Below are 22,547 nucleotides of genomic sequence, written 5' to 3'. Positions count from 1 at the left end.
ATGCAGATTGCAGAGTAGATTGTCCCTTGCATGGCCAGCCTCATAAATGAGTCCTCATCTTCCTTCTCTGTCCTGTCTCTGCCCTGGTAACCAGACTGTTTAATCCGTTTGTTCTTGGTCTTGCGTGACCTTTTCAGAGCTCTTAAATGTGTGAAATTAAAACATCCAATGCCACTTCCATCACTGAGGATTAGGCTTTATTGCAGTTAATGGGTTGAAACTCACATTGTTAATAAATAAGGAAATAATGAAGTGTATTCAGTTTTAATTTGTGGAAAAATAAATACAGGTAAATTGCTCCTGTCCAAACCCTCGAAATAAGACACATACTGAGAATGGTAAAGTGGTTTTGTGCAACTATCTGTATCCAACATATAGAGAAACTGACAACTATTACACCTCTGTCCTTGCCTGCATATAAAGAGAGAGACATAGAAACTGAGCGCCGCAGCTGACCTGACTAGAAGACGTCATACTCAGCAGTGCCCATAATAAAGATAGATCATTATTCAGCTGTCATCGTTCCTTGTCGGCTCTTCTTGGCACATGAAGGCTTTCATAAACTTTTATAAGTCCACTTTCAGCTGTTGAGATGACCTCACCAGGAATGATGACAGCTGAGGGGGAACAGCATGTGGGAGAGTAGTTCTGCCCCTTCATTTCAGTGATCAGTGGGGGTCTCAACTCCTGGATGCCCCTGTTCAAAACTTTTGAGATGTTGCTATGACATGACAAAAGTGTTTGAAAAGTGCAGTTACTCTTTAAAGGGAACCTGTTATCGGGGTAATACTGCCCGAACCACAGGCAGCATGAATCTGGGATAGGTATGCCCAATGCCCCCATGTACTGTATGTGTTATTCTGAAATGCCGCAGTGTTTCAGAATAAACACTCTTCAAAGTTTGACTCAAAGCTGAGCTTTGGGTCAAAGAGGTGGTCTACGCTGGCCTCTCGCTGCTTGCGGCATGTTAACTGACAGCCTTTTCCCTATACACAAGCAGGGAGAGAGCTGTCAGGCAAAGCCCGCCTCTTTGACTCAGGGCTTAGCTCTGCTTACTCTGAAATGCCACAGTGTATCAGAATAACACATACATGGGGGCAATGGGCATACCTGTCCTAGGTTCATGCTGCCCGTGGTTCACGCAGCATGAGAGCAGTGACAGGTTCCCTTTAAGAGCAAGGAAATGTGTTTACAATAATAGTCCCCCGCTGCTTCAGTTCTACCACTTTGTTGGTGCATGCCGGTCCAGCAGCAATGACATCATGTACATCATTAACACCACCGCTCCAGCCAATCACTGGCCTCAGCAGTCAAATATTTTATGTATAAGCTTCACTGCTGAGGTCATCGATGCAGGACCGGTGGGGCGCACTGGAGCGGTGGCGCTAAAGATGAGGGAAATTTAACTGATAAGTAATAATTTTTTTTTTCATTTTATTCCATTTTCTGCTCTTCGGAAGATTTCTTAAAATCCACCCCTTTTAAATATGGCATACATAGCAATTAATGAACTACACTTACAATAGCAATTATTGTAATTTTGAAGCATGATGTGTGCCACATGATGTATCCACTGCTGTGCCTCGTATCTCACCACTAGCCTGTATGTCTTCCTTATCAGCATATCCTAGTGTTTCAAGGCAAGATCCTCAGAGATATGCAGGGAGGCATGATTGAATCCATCATACAGTCTTTATTTACAAATAATCCATGGCATTGCCCAGTTTGCAGAGGGTTCAGTAACTCGTGGGGTTGAGTTTGTGCCACTTTGTCACCACTTTCTCTGGGTGGCTAATTGTATCTGTCCATTGATCTGCAGCCTCGCTGCTGTTACTGTCACTGCTGATCCACACCTGAGAACAAGAAGAGGGTCGGAAATCATTATGTGGCCTTCTATGAACAGAAGTGAAACAGCTCAACACGAGTATAACATGCAGACTTTAATGCGGATTTGGAAATGGCAAAAGCCTCTGCAATTCTGCTGCAAATTCGCCACGTGTAAAAGCACCTTTAGGCATGCCTCCCAACCTTCCGGGATTCTGTCGGACAGACCTGTATTAGAGACGCTGTCCCGCAGTCAACAGCGGCAGGAGGCATGTCCTGCCTCCTCTCCGACCTCAGAAAACGTGTCCTGCCATCATTAAAGGGGTTTACCAAGATTACAAGTTATCCTCTCTCTAACTTGCTGATTGGTGCAGATCACACTGTTGGGACACCTGCAGATCTTAATATTGGGGATTCCCTATCCCCTTCACTGTGGGATAATTGCACCCCCGCAGGGAGGAGGAGACTGGTTGGAGTGCTGATTGCGCAAGTGCACCAGTGCTCCATTCATTATCAATGCGGCTGCAAAGATACTCAAGCAGCACATGGCCAGCACTCCATTCATGCTGATGTCACTGCGAGTTGAGAAGTGACTCCCACAGTAACAAGCAGAATGGGACACAACAAGCGTCTCATTCTGGAGATCGGCGGGGGTCTTAGCAGTGAGACCCCTACCGATTAGCAAATTATCACCTATCCTATAAATAGGGAATGACATGCAGTCTTGGTACAACCCCTATAAAAGGCAATGACCCTAAAATCAGCTGCTTACAACAGTGCTGCATATCCATTACACGTAAGTGTCTGCAGAGTCTCAGCACTAGAGCTATATGACATGGGAGCACCATACTTAGCCACCCCTCAGCTTGAAATGGCTGATAATAGGAACCAACACATTGTAATAAAATGGTCATCTCACCAAAATCATTTATAATCTATCCACAGGCTAAGTGATAAATGTATGATCATTGGGGGTCCAACTACTTGAATCCCCGGGATCACAAAAACAGTGCACCCCGAGTCCACCCAATGAACGGAGCGGTGGTGTACAAGGTTGATCAACTCCAGTCACTTCTGTGGGACTGAATTAAATAGCTCCTCTATAGATAGTTAATGGATTGGTCACGCATGTGTATTGCTGCTCCATTTACTTGGCATACTTGGGGTACACTGTTCTTGTGATGCCTGGGGTTCCCAGTAATTGGGCCTCAGCAATGAATCCTTTAACACATATGCTGTGGATAGATATTGAATGATTAAACCTCTTTAACAGGAACCCCTTGTACTGACCCCTCTGAGGGTCAATTTCACCCCCGCCCCATTCTAGTTGGATCTCATGTGTTGTTATCCCTGGGTTAGCTTTGTAATATGACTAACAAATAGATGTCTGATGTCTATATATTCCTGTAGGTGTGGAAAGGAAAGGGGTCGCAGCACAGATGTTCCCAGAACACGTGCACCTGCAGCTGGTTCGGGGCTGCAGATCTTGCTATCCTGTGTTGATTAACATTCCCAGGATGTACCAAGAGCCTGGCCGCCTCTCAATAGGGAGGAGAGCAGACCTGACCCATTCTGTCTGAGAAATTGGATTTATAACAGAGGACTCAGTGTGTTTTATGAAAAGCTGTACTGTTATCCTACCTAATTCTCCCTTATTGTGTGTTCTCTGCCTTTTCTATAATCCACATTACAAGCTGTCCTCAGAAGAGTTCGGTTTCAGAGGATAATTGCAGACATATGGGTAAAGCCCAAGATAAATGGATATTGGGTACATTAATTTCAGCTGAAAGGAGTTATGCAGAGATGTTCATAATGTAAAGTTACATAGCTGAGCCCTTGTACTTGACTATCTCTGGCAGTCCCATTCTAATGAGTGGTAATGCGTGTGCATGTACACTGCTCCATTCATTGGGAGCCTTCAAGAGCCCAGTTTTGGGGATCAGTGGTGGTTCCCTGCAGTCAGACCTCCACTGATCAGATACTTATCCCCAATCCTGAGGATATGGAATAAGTATGTTTTGTAGGAAACCCCCTTTAAGTGCAAATGCAACAATTGCACAAGATACTACTTCCTTGCATTTCGTTGCTGCAGAAGCATTCAGTTGCACAGATCATGCAACTTGATTCATTACTATTGAGTTGTTTATCCCTCTCTTTTTAAGGAGCCGACACTTGTGTCAGGACAGGTTGCCATTAACAGACATCAAGCGGAGATCATAAAAATGCTGGGGAATAGAAACAGAGAATGTATAAGTTTTTATTATACAACGATTAGGCTTCATTTACAGCATTTACTAGCACAATTTGATTTCCCTTCCTGTATTTAGTGGTGACATTATTATCTTTGTTCCATTTGAGATCAGCTCTGGTTCTGGGAAATCACTACAAACTTGTTTCTGAAGAAACTAGTATTCTATTATTTGTGTTTCCAGTATGTTGAAAAACGTTTGTGGCTAGTCTCAGGTCAACACACTGTGCAATGTTCCTGGCAGCAGTCCCATCTATCTGATATGGTTCGTAGTCCATAAATAAATTGTTTCTATGTTGTAGAACAGCTCTTTTATAATGACACTTAAAGGGTGGGACATTAGCCTCTATAATGAGAGGACAGAAGGGACACATATAGGAAGCTTTCCTCAAATAGATTTATCATCAGTTTACAGGAAGAGGGATAAATGTACTTTGTACAAAGTTTCCCCGTTAATTTAAACTAAGCTGAACTTCCTTATACAGCGTAAACTTTTACTTACTGCTTTTCACTTTCTAAGGGGATGTATTAGGTTCTCCTTTATTAACAGCAGTGTAAGGTAATCTTACATTGTTACATTAATGGTTTGACTTGAACATCTTTTAGAGAGACACACAATGGATAAATAGCTTATTCATGAGAGTGAAAGGTACTTCTACTGGTGTAACTTATATAACTAACATTTCCTTCTCCTTGAAAAGAAATCTTTTTGGGGAAGGGTAAATCGATATTCCCAGTTTTGTCCCTCAGTGCACTCTGTCCTTTTACTCATGAAAGGGACATTTGTACTGTTCCAGAAAGCAGAATGATATATCAGTGAAGTGTCCTGTTATTGTTACCTACAGCAACTGTTTACAAATGTCAACTTAAATACCTGCGTACAGAACTTTCCATAACCTTATTTTACTGGGTCAGGGTGAAGTAACAAGGAGAAGAGTGAAAGGCTGGGTGAAGAGTGAGGTTCTCACAGGGGGGATTCTCGTCGGAAATCTCGCGGTTTGGCCGCAGTGAACAAACGCGAGATTTCCGCCGGGAGAACCGCTGCTGCAAAACCCGCGGCGGCTTTGAAGCGTCCCGGCCGCTCGCTTTTCCACTGCGGCCAGCGCTCCCATAGAGGAGAGCGCGGCCGCAGCGGGAAAAAAAAATGGACATGCTGCGGTCGGCAAATCTGCGACGCAGCGGTGGCTTCTGTCGGCTTAGCCGCAGCGGATTTGCCGTCCCATGTGGACGAGATTTCTGAGAAATCTTGTCCCCATGGCTGGCTAATCCTGGGATTTGCGGCCGCATGCGGATTTGCCGTGGCGAAATTCTGCACGGAATTTCCGCGGCAAATCTGCCCCGTGTGAACCCAGGGCTTGTACAGAGAATCCTAAATACAGATTTATTCTAACTGTATCTGCCTGTGATACATAAAGGGGTTGTGCCAACATACACAACGTTTTTCAGCATGCATGGTCCAGAGCAAACAGCTAATTGCCCCAGGTCCCACTTCCGGCACCCCTAGAAAATAGCTGATTTTGCAGGAGAAAGCCACAGCCATCCAGACATTTCATCTGCAGTGTCCATGCAATGGAAATGTAGCATTACAGGATCACTATTCACGTGAATGGCTATCTTGTAAATACAAGGAAGGTAGAAAGTGTGCCAGAATGGTTGCCACTGTTATGTTCCAAGTCATAGGGGAAAATACAAGGGAGAAGCACCCTGTTCTATGACGTTGATATGCCCTGGCACTATCTTCTTGGTATAACTGTTTTAAAAAGCATTTCTCCCCAAATCAAGGAAACCCTAGTATACCACTATATAGTTTGGAGTTGTCCTTAAATATTTTATTCAGCCATTGTGTATCTATTAGTGTATCTATTCCTGGAAATGCTGGGTCATTACTGCTCATAATCTCTGACATTTTTCTGGAACCCTGATTGGTAAATCTGTTGATTCATTTACAGGCCCTTTTACATGCACAGAGCATCTTTCAAACAACTGAAAGATTGAAAAATTTTGCGATCTATTTGTATAAAGTGTTAATTGATATAATTAACACTTCATCATCTTCATTTGCATGTAAAAGGGAGTTGTTTGCTGAATCAGGCATGTGTTTAAACACACGCCCAACTGTGCAAACAGCTGCATTGTTCTCCTCATGGCTAGTATAAACATGCCGTGGCTAGTGTAAACATGTAAACATGTCATGGGAGAACATCCTGCAGTCTTTTGAAAGATGAGCAAAATGCATTCAAATGGAATATATTTGCTCAGTCTTTCAGCCGCTAAACGATGGATTTTAAGCGAACTAAAATCCATCGTTCAAACAAAAAGTGCACAATGCCCGCATTTACTTATAACGACTATCGCTAATTTTCGGCCATTTGGATGAATTTTTAGTGGTAATAGTTGTGTGTACAAGGCCCTGTCATGACAGTTGCTTACCTAATTGAACACCTCTTGTGTTTGGGCTGTAATGATATGCAAATTGGTTGTCTTTCAGTTTTCACAGAATGATAAGAGGCAAATGCAGTTGTAGCATAGCCATCTTAACAGCACTATTTACATAGGGAGATTTGAATAGGCTCCTTACTACTTGGCTCTGCAAAGTACAACTATGCTAACGGAAATAATGTGTTATATAGAGGCCCTCGTGTGATTTTTCTAAAATGCATGAACAATTTCAGTAATCCAACTAATAAGTTCTTGGCTGAGAATCCAACTAACATGGTTACACATTAGGATGCAAGCATCTGATAGCTGCATTACTGAGGCCAGAGGCATAGTTGGGGGAGGGGGGGGTGGAGAGTCAGGTGGGGCATGTGCCTCGGGCACAACAAGAAGGGAAGGCGGGCGGGAGGGGGGGCCCAGCTGCCGCTGCACACTGATGTAATGCAACCTGACATGATTGTAACCCAGGAGAGCTCCAGTGCTGCACTGCCCATCCTTGATCATTTTCCACACACTAACCAGCTGATCATAGGATCAGCACTGCAGTACTAACATGTGCAGCAGTGGCTGGAGTCCCACAGACACAGAGAGCACCCAGCACTGAGGGGCTCCGGAGGTACAGCACTATATAGTGCAGAAAATGCTGTTGCAGTGAATTAAAGTGGGGCCCACTGAAGTCTACCTCTGATTACAGTAGCTCAGTTCTCCTAACAAGCAGCCTGAGCCGCTCAAGCCTGACAATGAGAGCTCCTCTGTAACTGAGTAAACTGCTGTTATCTATACTGACAAAGGTGCTCTTCACTGTTGGGCTCCGCTGGCTCAGGCGGCTTGTCAGGAGAACTGAGCTGCGGTGATCAGATCCGAGTACTTAGCTGAGCCCCACCGTCATACATTGCAAGAGTGCGGCATTTCCTGCAATACATCATGCTGTATCTCTAGAGACCCCCTCAGTGCTTGTGGTTGTGGAGGAGAAGAGGCTTTTTTCACATTACTGTATCTGAAGGAGACCACCCATGCCAGGGAAAGTGGGTGCTCAGCTATCGGCTGACAGCCTTGCATATGCTCTAACAGCAGGGACTGGAGAAACCTCCATTCACTGCCATTTAATTCTTTACATGCTGTGGTCAATGCGACTGCAGCATGTAAAGGGCTAACAGAGAGAGGGGGCTCCCTTTGTCACCCACTGGAACCCTGTAATGTGATCACAGGGTCACGATGGGTTGCTATGGCACTCGGTGGCTTTGAAGACGGCCCCTGCATCTGTCATCTATGGTGACCTATGAAGCTCGGCCTCTGACTAAGCTTTATAGGCAATATAATACACTGCTATACTGAAGTATAGCAGTGTATTATAAGAACAATCAATGGTAGTGGTATTCAAATCCCCTAGTGGACAAAAATAAAACGGTAAAAAAGTGTAAGAAATATAAAAAATTTTTAAAAAGTAAAAGAAAAAAAAAATTAAAAAATCCCACCGCGTTCAAAATGACTTATGTAAAAAAGTTAGAACATCATTTAACCCGTGCAGTGTATTGCGTGAATGAAAAATAAACAAACATGCCAAAAATAGCTAATTTTGCATATCCTCACAAACAGAATAGAAAGTAATCAAAAAGATTGCCATTAAAAAGTACAACTTGTCCCACACAAAAAATACCTCACATAGCACTTTTGGCGAGAAAAAAAATGTTAGGGGTCTTTGAATGCATTTATAGGAAAAAATACTTTTTTTCCCCCTAAGTGTGGAAAGGCTGCAACAAGAAAGCTATATAAATTTGGTATCAATGTAATCGCACTGACCTGCAGAATAAATTGAACATATTATTTATACAGCATGGTGAACACCATAAAAAAATTTAAGGGTTTTCCCGGAACAGCCCGATGTCACTGCTAGGATACACCGAGGTCAGAGCGAAAGCCACTGTTCCAACCCCTGTGCAGTCGCCAGCGCTCATAATTGCAGGCGCAGCTCAGCTCCAATTCCTGTGTAGTGGCTGGCGCTCATAATTGCAGGTGCAGGTCTCATTGAAATCAGTGGACACCAATCCTGCAATTACGAACATCGGCCACTACATAGGGGTCAGAGCAGTGGTTTCTGCTCCAATCGTGGTGTACACCGGCATTGACAGCGGGTGCTGCCTGGAAAACTCCTTTAAATTTACCTCTAGAAAAAAAATGGAATAAAAAGTTAACAAAATGTTTTATGTTCCCAAAAATGGCCTAGATAAAGACTAGAGCTTGTTCTGTAAAAAACAAGCCTTCATAGAAATCCATCAAAGGAAAATAAAAATGTTATAGCTCTTGGAATGTGGTGACAAATTAGCAAATCTTAAAAAAAAACAATGTTTTTAGTGTACAAAAATAGCAAACATAAAAAACTGTATTAGGGCTTATTCAGCTGGGTGTATATCAGTCGGGTTTTCACACCCGGCCGATATACGCTGCCCCTCTCTGCAAGGGGAGGAGGCGGGACGGAATGGGAGCTAGTGCACTGAGCTCCCACCCCCTCTCTGCCCTCTCTCCACCCCTCGCCACTGTTTGCAATGGGAGGCCAGGCGGAGGCGGAGCTAAATTTCAGATTCAGCTGCATGTTGTGACCAAATTCCAGCCCATGTGAAACGCTCTTAAGGGGTCTATGATTTGGTTTTTGCCTCTCATTCATTGAGATCAGGGTTTTCTAAAGAGTGCAGTTTAATAGATAACTTTTGGGATCAATTCCGTAATCACAGAGCATCTTAGAAAATGTACCAGTGTAGAGCATTCTGAATTAGGAGAATATTGCGCAGTCACGATGCTGTCCTTACCTGTCCGATAAAATGTTTCCGTCGGACTGAGCAGCGACTGTATAACTTAATCAGGAAGTTGATTCCCTCTTCTTTCTGTGTCACTGGGAAAATCATGGTTTCCCCCCAGTTGACCTGGGAATTTGATAACTTTAATGGTCGCGTTTTCTTCTTGTAAAGCAGTCCCTCTGTGCTGAACATCTCAGCCTTGACATAGAAATCTGCAGAGATGGTAGAGAAAGCTCTGAGAATCTGGGACAGCCAAGTGACTAGGCCTCATCTGATGCACACTGGAATATTATGCACCTTAGCAGCGACTGTCTGGCATTGAGTGCTTTAAGTAATTTTGCTATTCACCAACTCTTTAGCCGTTTTCCATGTCAGTTTTACCCAGTATTAATGTGTAATGTGTTCTCTCAGATTAATCACCATTGTACTTCATTTGCCACTTCTTCACCCATTTCTTGACGAGCCTCCAACTTCCCTATTGTAATATACTTCTTCTGTGCAAGTTATTCTCTTACAATTATAATGTATAAATACACTGAAAGGTATAGATCCCAATACTGACCTTTATGGCTCCCACTGTGCTATAGTCTGAATGTGCTTTAAACTACTGAGAAAATGACTCCCATTAAAAAATGCCAGTCAGTGGGCTAGAATAAGGCTGCTATATGCAAGCAGATGCACTTAGTCTTGTACCAGTATTTTGCATTGGATCAAGAAAGGGCACACAGACTGCGACGTACTTATGGTGAGTGGCGTGGATGAGCTTGGCAGGTTTTGTGCCTTGAGGATTTGTAACTGAATCCTGCTATTTATTGCCTGGAAACACGTCCCGATCAGGAGCTCCGCTTGACAGGCCTGGGTAAATGGGCAAACAGAACAGGATAGCTGTCAGCCTGGCGAACAATAGACCCTTGTACCACAAATAACATTTTGTACTTTTACTGTTTGATACTGTGCTGGTAATGGGATCAGAATATTGAAGTTACATTACTCTCTAGGATGTAACACCATTTGGAGTTACCTGGGCTGAGTACTCCATGTTTACAGTAAAAGTTATGGCTGAATTAATATTCCCAGAATGCATCTTTCTTTGGATGCAGCTGGAGGGTAATAATCAATTACATATCTTCAATATAGTACAGATACATATCCCATCTATAGCTTCAGGGTCTCTAGAAACCCTGCACTGGTGTGCTGAGTTGTACATGCAATTTAATAGGCAGTAGCAAGTCTTGCAATCTTGCTTTTAAGGGTGTCAGTCTCCTTGTCTATAGGGTCCATGTACTATACATTTGCCTACGTAATATGTCCACTCCGTAACAAAATAGCAGAGTGGATTTGACACAAGAAGAGTTAAGCTCTGTATTGAAGTTTACATTAGCTGGCCACACACATTAGATAGCAGTAGGTTGATGGTTGAACAACATGGTTGAACGAGGTACTCGTACTCCTGATTTCCATTAAAGGTTCAGTTCTACATTTATCCCTGTGTCTGATCACTGCTGAGCATTCTGTTCAAAGATTCACGTTCTTGGTCCCCCTCGGAGTCCGTAACAACCGGTCACATCTATTATATTATACCTACATCGGAATAAATGAGCTTACACACACCTGCCGATTCAAGACTGACTCACTGTAGTATCTTGCGACCTGTACTAGTCTGAGCTCAGATTATTTTCACCTAAATAGGCAAATAATGGACCTGGATCGCATCAAAATCATTTTGTGCTGGGGCTTCTTTAGCATTTATTGAAGAGTAAGCTGATAGGTTTTTATCTCGCGGGAAGTAAATCTGATTTCTAATTTGGCTATCAATTTTGAGAATATTCTTTCATTAAAAACAAAAGCATCACAAATTGCCACACACAGGGTTCTCCCTGAGACGTCACTCACTGATACTTTTGAAGATGGCATCACATCTAGACAATGCTCAATTTCTTCCTCGCTCAGGTCCCGCAGAGATATTGAGCACTTGCTGATGGTCCTCTTACGTGGAGTCAAGCTCAAGACTTTAAACACTAGCCGCACATTCAGTAAACTTTGTAACTTGATGGCAAAAACAAAGGTTTCCATGAATTCCACGTCCTAATGAGAGAAAATTTTAATTAATATGGGGCAGAGAGACACAAAAGGCAACAGCCCTGGATCTTCCAGCATGTAAGGACTCCATACCATTTTTACCCCCAGCTCTACTTCAAAACAGACACTAGGGAACTTCAACCATTCTGTTGCCTCCCCCCCACTTTGTTTGCCCCTGTTGTTTTAATAATTAAGGTAAGTATGCAGAGGCGTAACTTGAAGCTCCCGGGCCCCAATGCAAAACCTGTAACAGAGCCCCCAACTATAATGCTTTATTCATACTACTAGGCTCCCTACATGGAGAAGATGGGCCTTATGGGCCCCCTACGGCTCCTGGGCCCGGGTGCAACCGCACCCCCTATAGTTACGCCCCTGTAAGTATGACATAGATGTTGTAGAGAGTAAACTGGAAGGTATGTGTTTGGCCACTTTATGGTTGCTGTTTGTTACTTTCCACTGAATTAAATGGGAGTTCTTGTACAATGTTTGCTCTGCGTTATAAGCTATTTTTCATCATGTAGATGTTATCACATGTCCTTACACAGCAATCTGACTGTTGGATGTGACTGCCCCATTGGCATTAGATCTGCCATTAATCTTTGCATCTATAGTAACAAGATAGTAGTTTCCAGCCAACAGATATTATCTATTCCATGTATTGCAAAAAAACAAAAAATGATCTGCCAACATAGGACAACGCCTGTACATTTTTCAAAATCCACAAAATCCTGCAGCATTTTCTGCCATAACCTCATAGAAATATATACTATGGTTTCTTTTTATTACATTCCATGTGTAATGTGTTATGTGAAATGGTAAAGTTATTAAAGGGGATATCCATTTAAAGTTATTTAAAGACAAATCTGATGATATACCACAATCCACCATAAGGATTACCATGTACTGAAGGGTTTCTCACCAAACACATTTACCACTTATCAATAGGATACTGTAGGTCATAAATGGTTGATCACTGGGCCCCCCATGATCACTACAACAGGGGTTTCAAGTCGCTTATTACATTTCATTAGCATGAGAGCGGTGAGGCAGAGTTTGAATGGAGCGGTGGTCAAGCACGCTCCTGCGCCATTCACACTCTATGGGAGTGACTGAAATGGCAGAGTACTGCTTTGACTCCTGTTTTGAGCTGAACAATGACATTTTTCCACAAGTAAATTTAGGTGGAGAACCACTTTGACTATGTGAATTGTAGGTACATCTGAGCTTATCTTAGACATACAGATATTTCAATGGATATGACTGATAGTGAGCAGTTATACAGATAATATGTGTGTCTGTGGTGAAAAGCAATATTTTGTCTATACACTACTACGCTACTATTTTTCCAAGGTCAGGTTTCGAGTCTAGAAGTGAAGGTAAGGTTCATGTTTTTTGTGTTTGTGCTATTGTGGCTGCTTCTATCCAAAGATCTGCACTACTTCAAGGCAGTCTTGGGGGTTAAAATGAAGGGTACTTGGTCATGGCCTGGATAGCATACAAAGAAGGCAGATGCTTTGATACCTTAGGGCTTCATCATCCATTTTTAATTTGCTTAGGGGTCTTCTCTTCTCATTGTATTCCCCTGAGGACCAGAGATCCCATTAACCACATTTAGTTCCCATCCAAGTAAGCAATGGAAGCTTTGGTACCATAGAAACAGAATTTACAGTGAATAAAACCTGTAGTATTGTATAATGAGGTCTTGGGAAGTTACTTACCAGAACTGCTTCCTTAACAGAGGATTTAAACTGGATGGGTTTGGGTAGGGTAATAATTCCTTTAATATAGATACTTGGAGAATACCCGCAGCTCGACGGCCAGTAAAGATCCTTCAGCTGAGGAGGAACAGAAACCATTAATATAACCATTGCGGCAATAATTGTCCTACTATTTCTTGATCTGTAGCAAAAGTGGTAAACAGCATTAGTTCAATCAAGCGATAACAGCCAACGTGTATAGTAAGTTCATTGTAGATCCATTTCGTATCATAACTTTAAACCATTGTATAGTGAGGCCCCTCTAGCTGACTACAGACCATCGTCTATAGTCAGAGGGGGATGGGTGGATCTGGAGGCTTCTGTTCACAATTCAGTGTGGTTATTAAATGGACCGTTTTGGCAAGTAAAGTTGGATTAAAAAATAGCTTTAAATAATTTTCTATATCCTCATTATAAGTTATGATAGATAATAGAGCTGCACTTAACCTGAGCTAAGTAAAGGTTTATTGGAGAGGGAAAGAAATATGTTGCAGTCACAAATCCTTGTGCCGCTTATGTCGCTGGAGAACAGAGGATTACGCTGGCCAATAATTGCTAGATTGCTAATGATTAGAGATGAGCGAGCGTACTCGGAAAAGCACTACTCGCTCGAGTAATTTGCTTTATCCGAGTATCGCTGTGCTCGTCCCTGAAGATTCGGGTGCCGGCACGGAGCGGGGAGCTGCCGGGGAGAGCGGGGAGGAACGGAGGGGAGATCTTTCTCTCCCTCTCTCCCGCCCGCTCTCCCCTGCTCCCCGCTGCGACTCACCTGTCAGCCGCAGCGGCACCCGAATCTTCAGGGACGAGCACAGCGATACTCGGATAAAGCAAATTACTCGAGCGAGTAGTGCTTTTCCGAGTACGCTCGCTCATCTCTACTAATGATCTAATGAGCATGCCAGCTTTAGGCCAGTTCTGCGCAAGACATACTGGTTGTGAAATCTGCATCGAAATTTAATTATGTGTAAGGTCTAAACTGGATTAATCCGCATGAGAAATATGAGACTGACCCTTAAAATTATTCTGCAAATTTTTGTGATCTTGAAACTGTGTCAAGAATTTAAATATAATTTCTTTTTTTTCAGGACGTGGATTTCAAGATACTCATATGAACTATCTTACACATTTCCATAGCATTCTATGGCGCAGATTCATATAGGGACTCTATAGAAGTCATAGAATTTTTCGGCAGGCATATTGTACTATTTCTTTGGGCCTGATTTATCACAAAAGGAATACTTAAAAATTTAACAGTGTTGCAAAATGTTTGATAAATTTGTTGCATTTTGTGCTGATATAGGGAAAAAAATGCATGGCCTAAAATTGACTTTAGGCTGGGCTCACACGGGTGTATGATTACCCCGTATTACATGGACACTGTATAGCGATGTGATATGCAATAACTGGCGGGCAATCAATTACAGTGCCTTACGCAGTTCCATTCACATTAGTGAATTGAAATTGCATAATATTGTAGCACAAAAAAGAATGCAGCGTATTTTATTGTGATACATACATACCTGCGATAGAGCCCATTGTTCTCTATGGGCGTGTATATATAATATATATATATATGCGCGCCAAATGCAATTACATTGAGCATGAGCGGCATGTATACGCGCCATTGCAAAGCGACGGCATGGAAGATATGAAGAAAAAAAAAAAGCTGGGTGGACTGAGTGTGACAGCATACGTGAGATACGATGTCATGTGCAGTACAAATTCATTGCCATACGCAGCAGTTGCTGGGCCACCGCCGAGCCACACAGCGTTTTACGCTAATGGCCATGTGAGCGCAGCCTTAATGTAATGATAAATCAGGGCCAAAGTGTATTAGAAAGCCTTAGAATTTGCATGATTAAGCAATATTGACACAAGACTAGGCGAACATATTTATGACTGTCAGAGAGTTTCCTGTGTTGAGCAATGCACAAAAATGTAATTGTCCTGATGTTTGGTATCAACAGAATGGCTTTCCCACAGAAAACAGCTCCAATAGTAGCAAAAAATCAGCATCATGTACTACGTGTTGTATTCAGATGTAATAGTGAAATGTCCATGTGATCAGAAGAGAGTGAGCGTCTCCCCAACTAGGGTTCTCTTTAGGGTGCAGGGCATTACTTACTTGTAAGACTGTAATCCAGATTTGCTCCACAGCCATTACATACCGCAGTCTGAAATGTAACCTTCCAAACTCCCGCTCATCCCCTGACAAGGTTATTGTGTCTGCAACAAAGGTAAAGTCAGTTCAGAGAGGGGGACTTGATTTGGTACTGGATCAGTTCTGTTTATCCTGAAATGTTTGACGTTTTATATTCAGATAAGGTGTATTAACAGGAAATGTAATCAGTCTGTAATCTAGCAGAATAATCTGAAATGTACTATATCCTGCCCTCAGAAGAACAGGATTGGGACAATTCCCTCATCCAGAATAGTAATATTTTTGTTGGATGAGATAGAATAGCATCGTATGACTGTTTTACCAGGTCCTTTGTACTGGGAATAGATGGAATATACGGCTGTCGTGTAAAGAGACCCTGTCAACCAGTCTGTTTAGATTTTATTAAAGACTAGCTGATATACCCGGCTTCGCCCGAGTTAATTTGGTACTGGTGTTTATCTGGTGTTCACACGGAAAGTCTTATGAAGTCGTGGTTACTTTAGAGATACTGAGAAAAAACATATGTTCACCATTTTGCATAGTTCTCTGCGTTACCCAGGAAACACTACGTGGAGGCAACCATGCGACGTTTCCTTCATATAAAATAACATCAGGAAGTGAGAAAATTAGATTGCATACATAAAATTTGGACACTAATTCTTTTGCGCAGAGAATTGAATAATCGAGTTGGGACCCATTAGCTTTTCCTATTTATGACATAATCAATGCTCGTGCCAAATTTCCCGTTTCTATGACACCGGAATGTAAGAAAATTAGATTCCGTACGTAAAATTTGGACGCTAATTCTTTTGCGCATAGAATTGAATAATGGAGTTGGGACCCATTAGTTTTTACTATTTATGACATAATCAATGCTTGTGCCAAATTTCCTGTTTCTATGACACTGGAAAGTGAAGAAATTACATTCCGCACGTAAAATTTCGACGCCAATTCTTTTGCGCTAGAATTGAATAATGGAGTTGGGACCTATTAACTTTTCCTATTTATGACATAATCAATGCTCGTGCCAAATTTCCTGTTTCTATGACACCGGAAAGTGAAGAAATTACATTCCGCACGTAAAATTTGGATGCTAATTCTTTTGTGCATAGAATTAAATAATCGAGTTGGGACCCATTAGCTTTTCCTACTTATGACATAATCAATGCTCGTGCCAAATTTCACGTTTCTATGACACCGGAAAGTGAGAAAATTACATTCCGCACGTAAAATTTCGACGCCAATTCTTTTGCGCTAGAATTGAATAATCGAGTTGCAACCCATTCGCATTTCCTTTTTATGACATAATCAATGCTCGTGCCAAATTTCACGTTTCTATGACACCGGAAAGTGAGAAAATTACATTCCGCACGTAAAATTTGGACGCTAATTCTTTTGCTCATAGAATTGAATAATTGAGTTGGGACCCATTAGCTTTTCCTTTTTATGACATAATCAATGCTCCTGCCAAATTTCCCATTTCTATGACACCGGAAAGTGAAGAAATTACATTCCGCACGTAAAATTTGGATGCTAATTCTTTTGTGCATAGAATTAAATAATCGAGTTGGGACCCATTAGCTTTTCCTACTTATGACATAATCAATGCTCGTGCCAAATTTCACGTTTCTATGACACCGGAAAGTGAGAAAATTACATTCCGCACGTAAAATTTGGACGCTAATTCTTTTGCGCATAGAATTGAATAATCGAGTTGGGACCCATTAGCTTTTCCTTTTTATGACATAATCAATGCTCCTGCCAAATTTCCCATTTCTATGACATTGGGAAGTGAGAGATTTAGATTATGTACGTAAAATTTTGACACCAATTCTTTTGCACATAGAATTGAACAATCGAGTTGGGACCCATTAGCTTTTCCTATTTATGTCATATCCAATGCTCGTGCCAAATTTCCCGTTTCTATGACATTGGGAAGTGAGTGATTTAGATTATGTACGTTAAATTTCGACGCCAATTCTTTTGCGCTAGAATTGAATAATCGAGTTGGGACCCAATTTCTTTTCCTATTTTGGAGATAATCTATGCTTGCGCCAAATTTCATGTTTCTACGACATCGGGAAGTTGGAGAACTTTTGGCGAGTCAGTCAGTCAGTCAGTGAGTGAGTCAGTGAGTCAGTGAGGGCTTTCAGCTTTATATATATAGATGTTTTACTCTGTGTGTGCATAAGTCATCTACATTGTATATAGTGCATAGATTGTACAGAGGGTCCTCAGACATACCTAGGCTGCGGTTGCTGCCCTGTGAGTCCTTCCTGGAGGAGTTGCTACTTCGGACACTGGACACAGAATCGTATCTCTGGAAAATTGAATAAAATACTGTTGTTGGGGACCTCATAGAACCATGGAATGGTAGAGTTGGACGGGACCTCCAGGGTCATCTGGTCCTACTCCATGCTCAGTGCAGGATTCACTAAATCATCCCAGACAGATGTCTGTCCAGCCTTTGTTTGAAGACTTCCAATGAAGGAGAACTCACCACCTCCTGTGGCAACCTGTTCCACTCATTCATCACCCTCACAGTTTTTTCTAATATCTAATTTGTGTCTCCTCCCTTTTATGTTTAGCTAAGAAATAGCATGCTGGCTGGGTTCATACACTAGGGTGTCTCTAAAAAAACAAGAGTTGCATTTAGAATGACTCTCAGTACTGTGGGATCACTCATGAAAATGAAGGATGGCTGGGGCTCATCGAATTTATTGGCCTTAGTGTTATGCTTTGAGCATTGATAATAGGCCTTATGTCTATTGAAGCCTATGGAAGCTGTCCGGATCCGCGGGAGACCCGTACCAGAATTAAACTCACCTGCTCCGGGCGATGCGGTTCTTCTCTTCTTCGCGGCCGGATCTTCTTTCTTCGGCCCGGCGGATGTGCCCAGCGCATGTGCACGGCACGCTGCCGGCGTGCTGAGCACATCCGCCGGGCCGAAGAAAGAAGATCCGGCCGCGAAGAAGGGGAGACACGCATCGCCCGGAGCAGGTGAGTTTATTCTTATTTTTGGGCATCATGTCCGCGGCGCAGGAGGGACCCGCTACGGATTCTACATATAGAATCCGTGGTGGGCCTGATTTTCCCCGTGGACATAAGGCCTTAAACTTCCACCTCATGGATCATGAAGATGCATAAGCCTATAATGCTACCTGTTGCAACAGTAGTTGCAAGCATGCATATATAATTATATTCTATTACAGGTGCTGGATTATCGTATCTGAATAGCTCTTTGCCTTTTTACCCACACTTGCTGTAATTTTACGCTATTTCATTAACTTTTACCCAATACAGAATTTACAGACATTGTGTAGCAAATTAAAAGGAATTGTATGCATGTGTATATCTAGGCTATAGTAATTCGGTGTGTACAGTGGGGAAAAAAAGTATTTAGTCAGATACCAATTGTACAACTTCTCCCACTTAAAAAGATGAGAGAGGCTTGTAATTGACATCATAGGTAGACCTCAACTATGAGAGACAACATGAGAAAACACATCCACAATGAATTTATTTGCAAATTATGGTGGAAAATAAGTATTTGGTCAATAACAAAAGCTCATCCCAATACTTTGTTATATATCCTTTATTGGCAATGACAGAGGTCAAACATTTTTTCTGTAAGTCCTCACAAGGTTGGCACACACTGTTGCTGGTATGTTGGCCCATTCCTCCATGCAGATCTCCTCAAGAGCAGTGATGTTTTTGGGCTGTCGCTGGGCAACACGGACTTTCAACTCCCTTCGAAGGTTTTCTATAGGGTTGAGATCTGGAGACTGGCTAGGCCACTCCAGAACCTTGAAATGCTTCTTACAAAGCCACTCCTTTGTTGCCCTGGCGGTGTGCTTGGGATCATTGTCATGCTGAAAGACCCAGCCACGTTTCATCTTCAGTGCCCTTGCTGATGGAAGGAAGTTTGCACTCAATCTCATGATACATGGCCCCATTCATTCTTTCATGTATACAGATCAGTCATCCTGGTCCCTTTGCAGAGAAAAGCCCCAAAGCATGATGTTGCCACCCCCATGCTTCACAGTAGGTATGGTGTTCTTTGGATGCAACTCAGCATTCTTTATCCTCCAAACACGATGAGTTGTGTATCTGCCAAACAGTTCTACTTTGGTTTCATCTGACCATATGACATTCTCCCAATACTCTTCTGGATCATCCAAATGCTCTCTAGCAAACTTCAGTCGGCTCCAGACATGTACTGGCTTAAGCAGGGGGACACGACTGGCACTGCAGGATCTGAGTCCCTGGCGGCGTAGTGTGTTACTGATGGTAGCCTTTGTTACGTTGGTCCCAGCTCTCTGCAAGTCATTCACTAGGTTCCCCCGTGTGGTTCTGGGATTTTTGCTCACCGTTCTTCTGATCATTTTGACCCCACGGGGTGAGATCTTGCATGGAGCCCCAGATCGAGGGAGATTATCAGTGGTCTTGTATGTCTTCCATTTTCTAATTATTGCTCCAACAGTTGATTTATTCACACCAAGCTGCTTGCCTATTGCAGATTCAGTCTTCCCAGTCTGGTGCAGGGCTACAATTTTGTTTCTGATGTCCTTCGACAGCTCTTTGGTCTTCACCATAGTGGAGTTTGGAGTGTGACTGCTTGAGGTTGTGGACAGGTGTCTTTTATACTGATACCAAGTTCAATCAGGTGCCATTACTACAGGTAATGAGTGGAGGACGAAGGAGCCTCTTAAAGAAGAAGTTACAGGTCTGTGAGACCCAGAAATCTTGCGTGTTTGTAGGTGACCAAATACTTATTTTCCACCATGATTTGCAAATAAATTCATTAAAAATCAGACAATGTGATTTTCTGGATGTGTTTTCTCATGCTGTCTCTGATAGTTGAGGTCTACCTATGATGTCAATTACAGGCCTCTCTCATCTTTGTAAGTGGGAGAACTTGTAGAATTGGTATCTGACTAAATACTTTTTCCCCCACTGTATATGTGATATATATATATATATATATATATATATCGCTTCTCCACCTAATAAGACGTGGACACATTATTAACCACAGTTTGTTCTGGTCTCTTTCCCATACCTGGATATAGCTGCTAAGGTCGTAGAGGGAGTTGCTTAGCCCTGGAGAGTCGCTGGTTTTGATGTTTCTCAGGTCACAGACTGAAAGACACCCAAACATTGTAGGACTTAATTTCAGTGTTGGGTTAGTACTGACAGAACAGAACTTCATCTCAGTATTTGAGATGCACGAGGACAATGATCACAGTTTTGCAGAGCACACAAGGTGGAGCACGGTTCTGCTCAACAGCTCCAGCATCAAGTAAGGTGCAGCCTTGTTCTGCTTTCTGTTCAAACAAAGTGATTAATGTTCAGATCATCGCTGGTAGTGGATAAGTCATTATCTGCTCTGATTTCATCAGCCCGTTACTGTACAGTGAGCTTGGATGAGGCACGTTGAGTAAACGTCATGCTCCCATTATGTGCAGGTACATAGGCTTTTGTGACTGATTCACCACAGGCTGCATGTAATATTTCACAATCGAATGCATATGTTGACAAAGAACACTACAGCTGTAGATAAGGTGTGCTGGGCTATAAACCACACTTGCATAGTAGCCGTATACCTGTATAGTTATAGAGCCATAGAGCAGTGAACTACAGATATATCCATAGACTATCTCATGATACTTTAAACCTGCACTACACTTGCAAAAGTACACATCAAGTAGAACATCTGCAGAATATACAGTATAATGATGCACTACAATACACTGAGTGTCCAATGTATTAGTGATACACATCTAGTAGCAAATATCGCCTTCTTTAATCTGCAGAACTGCAACAATTTGTTGTAGCATAGCTTCCAGTAGGTGTTGAAATGGTTCTGCAGGAAAAATTGGCCCATGTGGACAGGAAAACCTCATTTAGTTATCTCAGATTAGATGGAGATACTAACATGTGCTGAATAGTTGACAGGAAGGGGTCATTGATTCACACTGTTAGCACCAAGTTCTGAGTTTCCCAGCAGCATGGTGTAAGAGAAATCTAGTTTCATCTGACCAGGAAATGTCCACTGCTCAGTGATCCAATTTTTGCGCTCTGGAATCTTGCATCTCTGTTTCCCTTCCTGAGATCACAATGGCACTCGAACTGTTTGTCTGCTGTTATAGCTCATTTGTCCTAAAGAATGACAAGTTGTGCAGTTATACATGTTAGCTGGAGCACCAGCATTGTAATTGGATTGACCTGTTTGTTGGAATAATTCTTGACATCCTCCTCTGATCCCTTGCATTGACAACTATGTTTTTCCTTAATCTCCCCATTCTCATTATACTCATAACATTGTTGCATGAGAAATCCCTAGTTTTTGGAATTATAGGCCCTGGCTAGTCTACCATTGATGACTATGCCTCGTTCGAGGTTACTCAGATAGTTCAATTTTTCCATACTGTGGACTGACACTGAAAATAGAAAACATGCTAACTTGATTTTATGCTGCACTGCGGGGTAACATGTCTAATTTTCATAAGGGAAGCTCCAATCAAGAAAGGGCAAGTGCATATAAAAAAGGGGGCATTTAGTGTATACTATTCCAGGACCTGAAAAACAGCTAACACACGCGGAACCTGTAAGAAATATCTCACTCTGCCTATGGAATATATCGCTAAACAATTCCCCAGCCCTTATTTTACAGGTCTTTCCCCCGTGAATAAAACTCTCACCCACCGCTGAAGAATATCTCATGAAATACTACACTGTTGGACAATTAATTTGTAATATTCTTCATTACACATCTAGAATGTCTGAAAATAAATTAAAGGCCCATTTAGACACAACAATTCTTGCTCAAAAGACATCTTTTGAGCGATAATCGTGTGCATTTACACGGCAAGATAATCACTCAAAATTCACTCAAACAGCAATTTGAGTGACAGTTTTGAGCGTTCACTTTGCATAAGTGTGTAAATGAAGGCTCATGCTGTATGCAGAAGACAAACTGGAGCGCTGTCTTCTGCATACAGCTGTTGTCTTCTCGGAGAGCTCAGCTGAGTGCTCTGAGTGGGGTATGCAGAACACAGCTGCAGCGCTGTCTTCTGCATACTTCTGCTGTGTTCACGGAGCACACAACTGTTATACAGCTGAGCGCTCCGAGCGGGGTATACAGAAGACGAGCGGGACCGCTTGTCTTCTTCATACAGCTGTTGTCTTCTCCAAGCGGGGTATGTAGAACACAGCTGGAATGCTGTCTTCTTCATACTCCGGCTGTG

General features: G+C 42.4%; 1 protein-coding gene across 5 annotated transcripts in view; it reads right to left on the bottom strand.

The window, feature by feature from the left end:
• Nucleotides 1-248: 248 nt before the first annotated feature.
• Nucleotides 249-22,547, bottom strand: part of TC2N (tandem C2 domains, nuclear) — a 43,044-nt gene continuing 20,745 nt past the window's right edge. For all 5 annotated transcript variants that reach the window (XM_066607544.1, XM_066607546.1, XM_066607545.1 and 2 more), the window contains exons 6-13: nucleotides 20,360-20,439; nucleotides 17,542-17,617; nucleotides 15,262-15,362; nucleotides 13,098-13,214; nucleotides 11,194-11,385; nucleotides 10,041-10,155; nucleotides 9,313-9,512; nucleotides 249-1,853 (exon numbers count right to left, since the gene is read on the bottom strand). In XM_066607544.1, the coding sequence (XP_066463641.1) occupies nucleotides 1,737-1,853; nucleotides 9,313-9,512; nucleotides 10,041-10,155; nucleotides 11,194-11,385; nucleotides 13,098-13,214; nucleotides 15,262-15,362; nucleotides 17,542-17,617; nucleotides 20,360-20,439 (998 nt within the window). In that variant the 3' untranslated portion in view covers nucleotides 249-1,736. The remainder of the gene's footprint in view (nucleotides 1,854-9,312; nucleotides 9,513-10,040; nucleotides 10,156-11,193; nucleotides 11,386-13,097; nucleotides 13,215-15,261; nucleotides 15,363-17,541; nucleotides 17,618-20,359; nucleotides 20,440-22,547) is intronic.

The sequence above is a fragment of the Eleutherodactylus coqui genome, chromosome 6 (genome assembly GCF_035609145.1).
Source record: "Eleutherodactylus coqui strain aEleCoq1 chromosome 6, aEleCoq1.hap1, whole genome shotgun sequence".
NCBI lineage: Eukaryota > Metazoa > Chordata > Amphibia > Anura > Eleutherodactylidae > Eleutherodactylus > Eleutherodactylus coqui.
This window is presented reverse-complemented; position numbering and strand designations above follow the sequence as displayed.